The 11,554-nt window shown below is 35.8% G+C and overlaps 1 protein-coding gene across 1 annotated transcript in view; it reads right to left on the reverse strand.

Moving 5' to 3' along the window:
* LOC141325795 (kinase non-catalytic C-lobe domain-containing protein 1-like) overlaps positions 1-11,554 on the reverse strand; it is a 107,521-nt gene that overhangs the window by 95,326 nt on the left and 641 nt on the right. The window contains exons 2-6 of the mRNA XM_073834525.1: positions 10,910-11,539; positions 5,084-5,198; positions 4,890-4,961; positions 3,824-3,885; positions 3,587-3,745 (exon numbers count right to left, since the gene is read on the reverse strand). Coding sequence (XP_073690626.1) covers positions 3,587-3,745; positions 3,824-3,885; positions 4,890-4,961; positions 5,084-5,198; positions 10,910-11,539 — 1,038 coding nt within the window. The remainder of the gene's footprint in view (positions 1-3,586; positions 3,746-3,823; positions 3,886-4,889; positions 4,962-5,083; positions 5,199-10,909; positions 11,540-11,554) is intronic.

Raw genomic sequence — 11,554 nt, forward strand, 5'->3', positions numbered from 1 at the left:
AAAGAGCATTAAAATCTTTTTTTAATCTTTAAAGGAAAAATTATATGATTTATATACATATACACTCTCACTGATAGAACAAAAAATCTTATAAGTATGACACTATACTGCTCAGTTCACTTAATTAGAATGAGAAACAAATACATCAACTAAGTTAATATGTATTTATTTTTAATATATTTGTTTATAATTATTTCACAGATGCTTATAGATCATTAAAATAATATTTAAAAATGGCTGTAGATCATAAAACATGGTAACTATTTAAAATAGGGTCTCTTTTGTTAACATTGGTTAATGAACTTACAAACATGAATGAACAACGAACAATATATTTGTACTCGATTTTCTTCAAACTTCATCAGAATAATGTAAAAACACGGCCGATGAGAGTCTGTAAAGGCGTTCCTGATGCATCAAATACTGTTGCTATGGCAAATAAAAAAAATACATTCAAATATTTGTTTCCCGTGTTTTTGAGGCAGATAGCGTGCTTAAAATTTAATTTTCCATTTTCATTTTTCAGTGATTTATTATATCTTTAAAGTGCAGCATCCAAATACTTTGAAACTTTTTTCATACAAAGAACTATTCATTCTGATCAAACACAGTTCATTTCATAATTATACAAAACTCCACGAATGAAAGAAAATTAAAAAACATATCTGATCTCACTCTGCTCTGCACTCTCTGTGTGTGTGTGTGTGTGTGTGTGTGTGTGGTAAGTGGCTGAGTGTAAGGAGGGGGGATGGGTGGTAAGAGAAAGAGTCAGAGAGGAGGAGAGACAGTTAGGGTTCGTCCAGAGGGTTACTGTGAATGCATGTGCCTGCTGGTGCACCGTTTTCCTGATGCTACCGGGATGGTGATTGCGTTTGTGGCGAGGGCCCGCCATCGCTGCTTGCAGCTATATTTATTATTATTATTCTTCTTCTCCAAAATGAATCGCATTTTTGAGGGCCTAAACATACCCGAAAACTCATGAAACTTTGAACAAACTGAAACAAACATGAAACAAACTTCATATGTTTGATAAAAGTGCTGGCCTGAACACATCTACATGCCAATAATCAGTTATAGGCATAGCGCCACCAGATGGCAGCAGGAAGTTTGGCACAAATAAATGACTTTGACATATTTCTCCTATATTTACTGTATTAAAAGCATTCTGCCCACCGTTCGCTGTTTTCCTAAAGCCACCGGTCGGCGGTGAGCCCTGGTGCGAGGGCCCTATCATCGCTGCTTGCAGCTTTAATTAAAGTTGAATTTTCAGCATCAGTATTCAGTTTCACATGATCCTTCAGAAATCATTTTAATATGCAGATTTATTATTATTTGCTGAATAATTAATATTTTGTTGGAGCCTGTGATATTTTTCATGCAGGATTCTTTGATCAATAAAAGGTTAAAAAGAACAGCACTTATTTAAAATAGAAAGGTTTTCTAATAATATACACTATTATTCAAAAGTTTGGGGTCAGTAAATTTGTATTTTTTTTTTAAGAAATAAATAAATACTTTTATTCACCAAGGATGTGTTAAATGAATAAAAAGTGATAACATAGATTTACATTGTTAAAAAAAAAGATTTATATTTTGAATAAATGCTGTTCTTTTTAACTTGTTATTCATCAAAGAATCCTGAAAAAATAAAAAGAATCACAGGTTCCAAACAAAATATTTGGCAGCACAACTGTTTCCAGCATTGATAATTCTAATAATAAATCAGCATATTAGAATGATTTCTGAACGATCATGTGACACTTAAGAGTGAAGCTTGGAACAAAACAGCTGATGAAGATTCAGCTTTGCATCACAGGAATAAATTATATTTTAAAGTATTTTAAAATAAACATTATTTTATATCAGAGATGCCCAAACTAGGGTCCTTGGTAATGTTTGATTTGACCCGCCACACAGAAGGGGGGGGGGGGGGGGGGTGCCTTCGACACAGATCGTCATTTGTAGTTTGACATAACATTTTTGTTTGTTTTATTGTTGAACTACAAAAGAGTAAACTGATATTAAAGGTTTAAATTAAATGTAAATTAATTAGATTTTTTTTTCATGGATGCGCAATTCAAGGTGCAACACTCCACGTCAATTAACGTCAACAAATTAACAAACGCAATAATGGAGAAATCAAGGCGGTGGCACACAGACGAGAGAAATTTTAAAAAAGTTTGGCAAGACGAGTTTTTATTCACTGAATATTCACGGCAAGGCGCGAAAACAGAAGGCAAACGAGCTGCTTGCTAAACTTCGATTCGAACAGAGCGCGCTGCTACGTCCTTCAACAGCACAAGAAAGCACCACACGGGCCAGTTATCAGGTTTCCGCTCTAATTGCTAAAAGTGGAAGAGCCTTCGCTACTGGAGAGTTCGTCTTGCAGTGGCTGCAGAAGCAGTTTGTCCTTCTCAGGTACGAATGTTCTCACAAATTAGTTTGATATATGATGCAAAATTTACTTTTGGCCCACGGCACCTCAGTCAAGTTTGATTTTTGGCCCTTCATAGGAAAAAGTTTGGGCACCCCTGTTTTATATTGTAATAACATTTTGCAATATTACTGCTCTTTTTGTATTTCTGATTAAATAAGCATAAGAGACTTCTTTAAAAAACATTACAAGTCTTACTGATCCCAAACTTTTGTGTATAGTGTATATGTAAGTGTGTGTGTGTTTGTGTATATATATATGTATATATATATTAGGGATGTAACGGTATTGTAAATACCGTCATACCGCAATAACAAATTTTTTCGATACTACCGTGGTCGCATGACTCGATAAAACGATAGGTCTTCTGAGAAAAGTTTGCTCAGGCGAATGGAGCGAACGGGAGGTAGCGGGAACTACATTTCCCATCAGCCCAGGCGTGGCCATCATCCTTTGCGGTCTGTTGTCGCTACAGACTGTAGCAGCAAGGAAAAGAGATGGAAATGGTTGAACCTGCTCCGTCTGAAGTGCGTATGCGTCACGTATTCTTTTCAGCACCCATGTTAACGGATTAGAGCATTCACACTGCACACGGTTGCTCTCCGGCAGTACGTCCTAGAAGCGGTGCCTTTGCAGCAGTGCAGCGATCGTTTCGGCACCGAGTCTATTTTTTGCTGCGCTGTATGCGCTGAATTAATGTTACAATGCATTGTTCGCTGTAAAAATGAACATGGATTGACACGGAAATGTACCATAAATGCATATAAATGAAGTCTACTGTGTTTCACAGTCAACACGTGGCTTTTTGGCTATGTTTAAAATAAGGAAAGGTGCAGTTTTAAATAAACTAGGCAACATAATAGATGCACTTGTCAAGGAAGAAAAGTTCTTTAAAGGACTGTTTTTAATAAAGATTTAATGCGAAAGAAAGACATGAGAGCCTACTAATTAAAAAATTAAGTTTCTGTTTGAAAGTTTACAAATAGATGGCTAATTTGTATGCCATTGATATGTTCAGTGTTCATGTAAACTGTTTAATAAACACTTCTGGGACTTTTTTAATATAAAATATATAAAATTATAAAATTGTATCCTATGTTTTGGAGTGAAATATGACACTAAATTCTGACTCATATGATGATTCTCAAATACCTTTTTCGCCATTTCAATAGAAGGCCTTTCGATGGGAGTTCTTTTGGCCATCTCAAGCAGGAGTCTCTTGAGTTTTCTCGGCATGGCCAGCTTTTGATTGGGAGACAAATTAAACTTGGCCGTAGCCCAGAGTACAGCTGCTACCCCATACACACACGCCTAGAGATGAGCAAAAACACACTGTAAACCATTTTCATTTAAATAGATGATGGTGTGTCACAACAGACAGCGACAAACCTTTTCTGTCACAATTCCATGTTCTTGAAATTCAGGGGCCAGAAAAAATGCATCACAGGAAGCTGAAACAGACAACAGGAACAGAAATGAATAATAACAATTATAATAATAGCATTTACTTATTTACAGTTAAGGTCAAAAGTTTACATCCTCCTTTCAGAATTTGCAAATGTTATTTATTTTGCATGAAAATGTTAGAGATTCCACATAAAAGATGTTTATATATAGTTCACACGAGAAAATAATAGTTACAGAAGGTTCAAACGGTCATTGTTGCTTTAGAAGGAAAAAATCTTTTCAAATTTGAGAATCGGGGTAAATTTAACTGATTTTGTCCTCTGGGAAACATGTAATTATCTTCTGTAGCCTCTAAAGTGCAGTACAACACTAAAACAAATATGATATTTAGGCAAAATAAGAAAAATGTGCACATCTCCATTCCGTTCAAAAGTTTTCACCCCCGGCTCTTAATGCATTTTTTTCTCTCTGGAGCATCAATGAACATTTGAACCTTCTGTAATAGTTGCATATGAGTCCCTCAGTTGTCCTCAGTGTGAAAAGATGGATCTTAAAATCATACAGTAATTGTTGGAAAGGGTTCAAATACACAAAAATGCTGGAAAACCAAAGAATTTGTGGAATCTGAAGATTTTTCTGAAGAACAGCAGGCAGTTTAACTGTTCAGGACAAACAAGGGACTCATGAACAACTATCACTAAACAAAAAAACATTCAGGTAACAACACAGTTTTAAGAATCAAAGGGATGTAAACTTTTTATAAATTCAACTATTGTTTTCTCTTGTGGACTATAAGTATAACATCTTTTATGTGAAATATCTCATTCAGGTCAGTACTGAATAAACAATAACATGCATTTTGGACGACCCCTTTTATTTTTTGTTAAATAATAATTAACATTTTGCAGATTTTGAAAGGGGGGTGCACACTTTTGACCTCCACATGTCTTCTACATTCTACTTGTAAAGTTGTTTTCTGTTGCATTTACAATTGTTTCTCCATTGCAAACTGTTATGTTGGTAATAATGTGTTCTGTAGTTCTCATACCCGAGTTTTTAGGTCTCAGAAACAGCATTTCTCCTTCACAGCCCACATACACAGAGTCCAGACACAGGTAGTCTAATGTAACACACAGCAGTTATTTTTCTCAAACAAGTTGTTAACAATTCATAATTTAGAATTAAAAAGCTATGGACATAACACCTAAATAAAGGCAAAGAATCTTGATGTATACAACTGACCTGGGAGGTCGATGTAGGTCTGAAGTGTGGAGAGACATGTGTAGCATAAAGCCCAGAGCTCATTGATGGAGAACGGCTGAGAAGAGCAGGAAAGCAGCTCCCGCAAAGAGATCCACTGAAAAAAAGACAAAGAAAACAAAACTAAATATTCATTACTTATTTTACATCGACATATTTCTTTGTTTTGTAGTGGACCACGCATTCCAGGGCCCAGTTTATGGCGAGGGCCCCTCCCTGGCCACAATAGTGGACAAAGGTTTGCTACATTTGATTGGATCTTGGTGGACTAACATAAGCAAACTGTCCAACGCCATCAGATAAGGATGCCAGGACAACTGCCAGACACCTCTTAGAGGGCAAGAAGAGACCTTTGGGACAAAAACCCAGGAAGAACAGAACTTCCTATTGGTCAAGACGCAGTTTCTGCCCTTCACCCACCTTGATACTGTTTCCTAAGGTTTGGCCTGTGGTGGCCATAAAAATTCCTTAGGATCTCCAGACGCAGCACGCAGTGGGGGAAACAAAGAGAGATCACAAAGATCCATCAAAATCCATTCATAACTATGTTTTCAAACCTTGAACTGATGCGAACCATAACACACACATCTTATACTTATTCAGAGAAATAAGTATTCTCACTGACAGCGATGTGTAGTGCAACATCTTACACAAACTCAGCTGTTAATGGACAAATGAATGCATGCATGACAGTTCAATCGTTTCCCATCATGTTTGGACTTAATGTGTTCATTACATGACCAAATGTTTTCTGATTGTGTTTTGGAAAATGAGAAATGCACCAGTAAAACATTATTGACACCTTTTTCAACTTTGTGTTTGGACTATGCAAATGACTTCCACAAGAAGAAAGAAGGGTGGGCTACCCCATGTCCCCCGCTCTGATGGAACCAGCCAATCACAGCATGGAAATGGAGAAGCACCAAAATGCAATCTCCTCCTCATCGGAAAGGTATAAAGATACCTCTCCAAAAGACACTCCTTGTTCTGAGTCTGAGGCCCGGCAGGGTAAGACGTTAACAGATCAAACTTCGTTCTGAGTCTGCAGCCTGTGAAGGAAGAGACACTAACAGAACACCAAAAGTTCTGAGTCTGCAGCCTGTGAAGGAAGAGACACTAACAGAGCAACTAAGTTCTGAGTCTGCGGCCTGTGAAGGAAGGGACACTAACAGAGCAACAAAGTTCTGAGTCTGAGGCCCGGCAGGGTGAGACACTAACAGAGCACTAACAAAGTACTGAGTCTGACCTGCAAGGGTGAGACAATAACAGCTACACCTCCATTCTGAGTCTCCGGCACGTCTAGGGGACAGTAACAGATCAAACTTCTTTCTGAGTCTGCAGCCCGTTACTGGGAAGGCAGCTACAGATACCTTCATTCATTCTCCAGCTCCACAAGAGAGAGACACTAACAGACACAACCATTCTGAGCCTACTGTCCAGAGAGACAGAAACAGACGCTCCACGCTTCAAGTCTCCAGCTTTGAGGCAGCAGCAGATATGACCACGTTCTGTCTGTGAAGAAAGAGATATTTTCCACGTTCAGAGTCTTCGTCCAGCGAGGCAACAACAGATGCAGCACGTCCTAAGTCTCCATCCGAGAGAGACAAAGCGGATTGAACAAGTTCTGAGTCTCTAGCCCAGAGAGGCAGAAGACCAACAGACATTTGCAACAAGGTTGAGCTCCAGCAAGCAAACCTTCACTTCAGGTACCTTTGCTTGCGTGTTCCAAGCTAAGGGCCTTCAGCACCTACACCAGGGCCACATCTGCGTGTTCCAGATCTTAGGACCCTTTGGTGCTCCAGGAGGACAGCATCCTACAGCGCTTCATGCTCAAGGCTGTCGAAACGGATTCCTGCTCCTTTTCCCACTGACTGCTCCCAGCACAACCAGTGGAAGAATTCACCGCTACCGGACTGCTCAATCAACCACAGAGAACGTAAATATCACTTCCAATCCTCTTCCAGAGACCTTGGCATTGTTGTGTACTATCAGTATATGATTTTTCTAATTTACATTAGATATTGTATAGCTGATTGCAGTTGATAACAAATAATAGCTCATTTATTTGTTTGATGCAAAATAAGGTTCTTCACCTTATTTGTTTCAGAGTAGCAACAGTTTATCTTTCCATAAGATAACATAGCTATGACATAGTAACACCCAACTGAATCACATTTTATGCATCTTATGCACTTTATTCCTTTTGCATTTATTGTATTCATTTAATAGTTGATTACTCTTGTCTATCATTTGTTAATAAATTTATTTTATTACACTTGTGTCTTCCTTGTGTTGATAATACAGTGAGAGGTTCTACAAGCTAGATATCCCACCAATCTTTCTTATGTGATGTACTCATTACCACACATTAAGTGACATGTGATCCAAGAATCATTACGTCATCTGTGACGCGAGTACCCATCACTACACTATTTCGCTTTTCTAGTGGGCGAAAGCAGAACTCACTTCATAATTGGCGCCCCTAGGTGGACCAAGTTAAAATGAGATGAGTCTCCTGTAAAATTCACTACAGTTTTTACCACATTTTCACAATGCTTCATTTAGTTCCAGGTTTAAAACAAAACACTACAATATACAAAATTACACCATGCGCTATATTAACTGAAATAATAGATATCGCCATATTTTGCCTTAACATTTAAACTAGATAAAAAAGTTTGTCAAGACAAACTTTGAAGTTGACCTGAGAAAACCGGACCAGAAAGTTTGAAAAAGTTTTAAAAGTTTTAAAAAATTTGAACAGTTAAAAAAAGTTTAAGGAGTTTAAAAAGATTTCAAAGTTTAAAATGTTTTAAGTTTAAGGGTTTTCAGACTGAAATAGTCTGACGTTTTAAAGTAGTTTTAAAAGCTTAATGTTTGATAGATAGACAGCTAGATAGATAGCATGTTTCTAGTATGATTAGCAAGTCGCTAGCATGTTTCTAACATGATTAACAAGTTGCTACCACGTTTCTAGCATGATTAGCATGTTGATAACGTTTTTAACATGATTAGCAATTAGCAACCTATTCAAATTGTATGAAATAATTCCTAGACCTAATTATTAGTAATAAACTCAGAATTGCAACAACTTAATTTAAATTGTAAGAAATAAACCCAGAATTGCAAGTCAAAATTTGTAAACACAAACAAAAGTCAAGAAAACAAATCAAATTGTGAAAAATAAAATAGAATTAAAAGAAAACAAAATTCAATTGTAAGAAATTCATTGAGAATTGAAAAAAAAATCTAATTGTGAGAAATAAATTTAGAATTGCAAATAAAAATTTTGATTGTAAGAAACTCAGAATTGAAAGAAGAAAAATCTAATTGTGAGAAATAAATTTAGAATTGCAAATAAAAATTTTAATTGTAAGAAACTCAGAATTGAAAGAAGAAAAATCTAATTGTGAGAAATAAATTTAGAATTGCAAATAAAAATTGTAATTGTAAGAAACTCAGAATTGAAAGAAGAAAAATTTAATTGTGAGAAATAAATTTAACACTGCAAGAAAAAAAAATCTAGAATTCTCAGAATTAAAATTTAGAATGGCAAGAAAACAAATCAAATTGTGAGAAATAAAATAGAATTAAAAGAAAACAAAATTCAATTGTAAGAAATTCATTGAGAATTGAAAAAAAAATCTAATTGTGAGAAATAAATTTAGAATTGCAAATAAAAATTTTAATTGTAAGAAACTCAGAATTGAAAGAAGAAAAATCTAATTGTGAGAAATAAATTGAACACTGCAAGAAAAAAAATCTAGAATTCTCAGAATTAAAATTTAGAATGGCAAGAAAACAAATCAAATTGTGAGAAATAAAATAGAATTAAAAGAAAACAAAATTCAATTGTAAGAAATTCATTGAGAATTGAAAAAAAATCTAATTGTGAGAAATAAATTAAGAATTGCAAATAAAAATTTTAATTGTAAGAAACTCAGAATTGAAAGAAGAAAAATCTAATTGTGAGAAATAAATTTAGAATTGCAAATAAAAATTTTAATTGTAAGAAACTCAGAATTGAAAGAAGAAAAATCTAATTGTGAGAAATAAATTTAACACTGCAAGAAAAAAAAAATCTAGAATTCTCAGAATTAAATTTAGAATGGCAAGAAAACAAATCAAATTGTGAGAAATAAACTCAGAATTGAAAAACAAAAATTCAAAGCGGGAGGAATAAATTTAGAATTGCAGGAAAAAAATTGAATTGTGAGAAATTAAAAGAAAACCATTCATATTGTGAGAAAAAAATGTAGAACTGCAGGGTCCGTGTAACGGTTCTTTGTTCAATTTGCGCCATCAAAATTAACCAGATAAAAACTGGCTTCAAACTTTCGTTTTTTGTTTTTTTTAAATACCTCACAAACAGATATTTGTCTCTCTGTTTAATTTTCTGTTCTACAAGTTTAGGTTGAAGCATCCGAATAAGACTGTTGATCACGTAAAACATAACTCATTATTCTAACTTTGCTCTCACGGTTGGTCCGTACCATTACTGCCGGGGGAGGAGAATTAGCCTTTGACTGAGTTAAAACGTCATATGTGTATTTTAATTAAAATGACTTTTAACATTGAAAAGCACATTGTTAAACTGTAAAGCTTGTATTACTTTTAATGCTTTACTACAGGTATGATTTTGCCAATGTATTCCTTCATAAATGTACAGTACACTACGCAATATGTTCATAAAATCTACTGTACGTAAAAGGCTGTTCATAAAGGCTTTAGGTGTCTAGACTGACTTACTACGGGTGAGATTTTGCCAATATCTCCTTACTCTACGTACACAGACTAGTATATACATATTTTGCTCAAAAAAATACTGAAGGTTTTATTAATGTCCCAAAGGTTGTAGCATAGGCTATTTCTAGTTACAAGACTTAACTACAGGTACCATTTTCTTTTTTACCAATATCTCCCTTACTGGATTTTTTTTTTTTTTAGAAAGAAGTACAATAATCAGCAAACAGTTTTTATGTTCCAATGGCTGGATATTCCCAGTGGCCAGAAGATTTTGCCAATAGCTTATTTACTGTGTGAACGGTACATTTTTCATGTCTATATAATATAATTGTTAAAACTAATCGTGATAGTGATATCTTTGAACAGTGGCAATGGTACGGACCAACCGAGAGCGCAAAACACACAAAAAATGGAAAATCAGAATAATACGTCATGTTTTATGTTTGTTAAAAAAATCTTATACAGATGCCACAACCTAAACTTGTAGAACAGAAAATTAAACAGAGAGACAATTATTCGTTTTTGAGGTGTTTGAAAAAAACGAAAAAATTAAAGTTCGAAGCCAATTTTTATCTGTTTAATTTTGATGGTGCAAACCGATACACGGACCCTGCAGGAAACAAAATTACATTGTAAGAAATAAATTTAGAATTGAAAAAACCTCATTGTGCAAAATAAATTCAGCATTGCAAAAAAATCTAAATTTAGAATTGCAATAAGAAAAATCTAATTGTAAGAAACAAAATTACATTGTTAGAAACACATTTAAAATGGCAAGAATTTAAATTTAGAATTAAAAAAATCCAAATGTGAGAAATAAATTTAGCATTGCAAAAAAATTCAAATATAAGAAATAAACGTAGAATAAGCCAGAATTGTGAGATAAAAAACTTGCAATTTTGAGAAAAAGAAATCAAAGCTGCTACCTTTTTTGTTTTATTGTGTGACTGAAATAAGAAAACATGTTATGGAAGCAAAACAGCATGAAAAAAAAGTTTTTTTTAGCTGTAGCGTCTCGCCTAAAGTGAACAAAAAAGTAATATTGTGTATCATCGAACGCACCTGACTCTGAGATTCCTCATTCAGGCACAACACAGTTTTGTTAACATGGTTAGAGCAGCACAGTTCAGCGTCTGCATGCATTTCTCCGTCTTCTGAGGCCGTCGGGCTTTGATCGTCTACAACTTCAGTCTGGTTCGTCTTGTATGCTTTGGGTTCAGTCGTGCAACTCGTTGAACCCTCAGGCGGTAGACACAATTCCTCATCCTCTAGGTCTGAATCCTTGGCTTTCGGCCGCAGCAGTCTCCCGCTCCAGCCGGTGGCAGCGCTCTCCTCCTCCGTGATCTCGGACAGGTCGGCCATCATCATGCTGATGGGCGCGTGCGTCGGAGGACAGAACGCCGGAGGGTTGTTGGAGTCTGGGACCGAGCAGGAGCGGTTCAGAGCTTTCTTGGCTCTCCCGGGCCTCTTCTCCTGACTCCTCCTGTGCACCGGAGAACTGTTTTGAGACCTGCTGTCCGGCAAAGGCTCGAACGAATCTCCGGAAAACGAAGAGCCGTTACAGAGCAGACCTCTGCGCCTCAGCAGCAGCTCCTCGCCGTCGTATGAATCTGTCGAGTAGTTTCTGATCATGGTTCGATCGCCGACGGGATTCTCTGTAGAGTTTGATCTTGAGGCTTTGTAATCCAGAAACTTAAAACTGGATTT

The sequence above is a fragment of the Garra rufa genome, chromosome 2, assembly GCF_049309525.1.
Source record: "Garra rufa chromosome 2, GarRuf1.0, whole genome shotgun sequence".
NCBI classification, from domain to species: domain Eukaryota; kingdom Metazoa; phylum Chordata; class Actinopteri; order Cypriniformes; family Cyprinidae; genus Garra; species Garra rufa.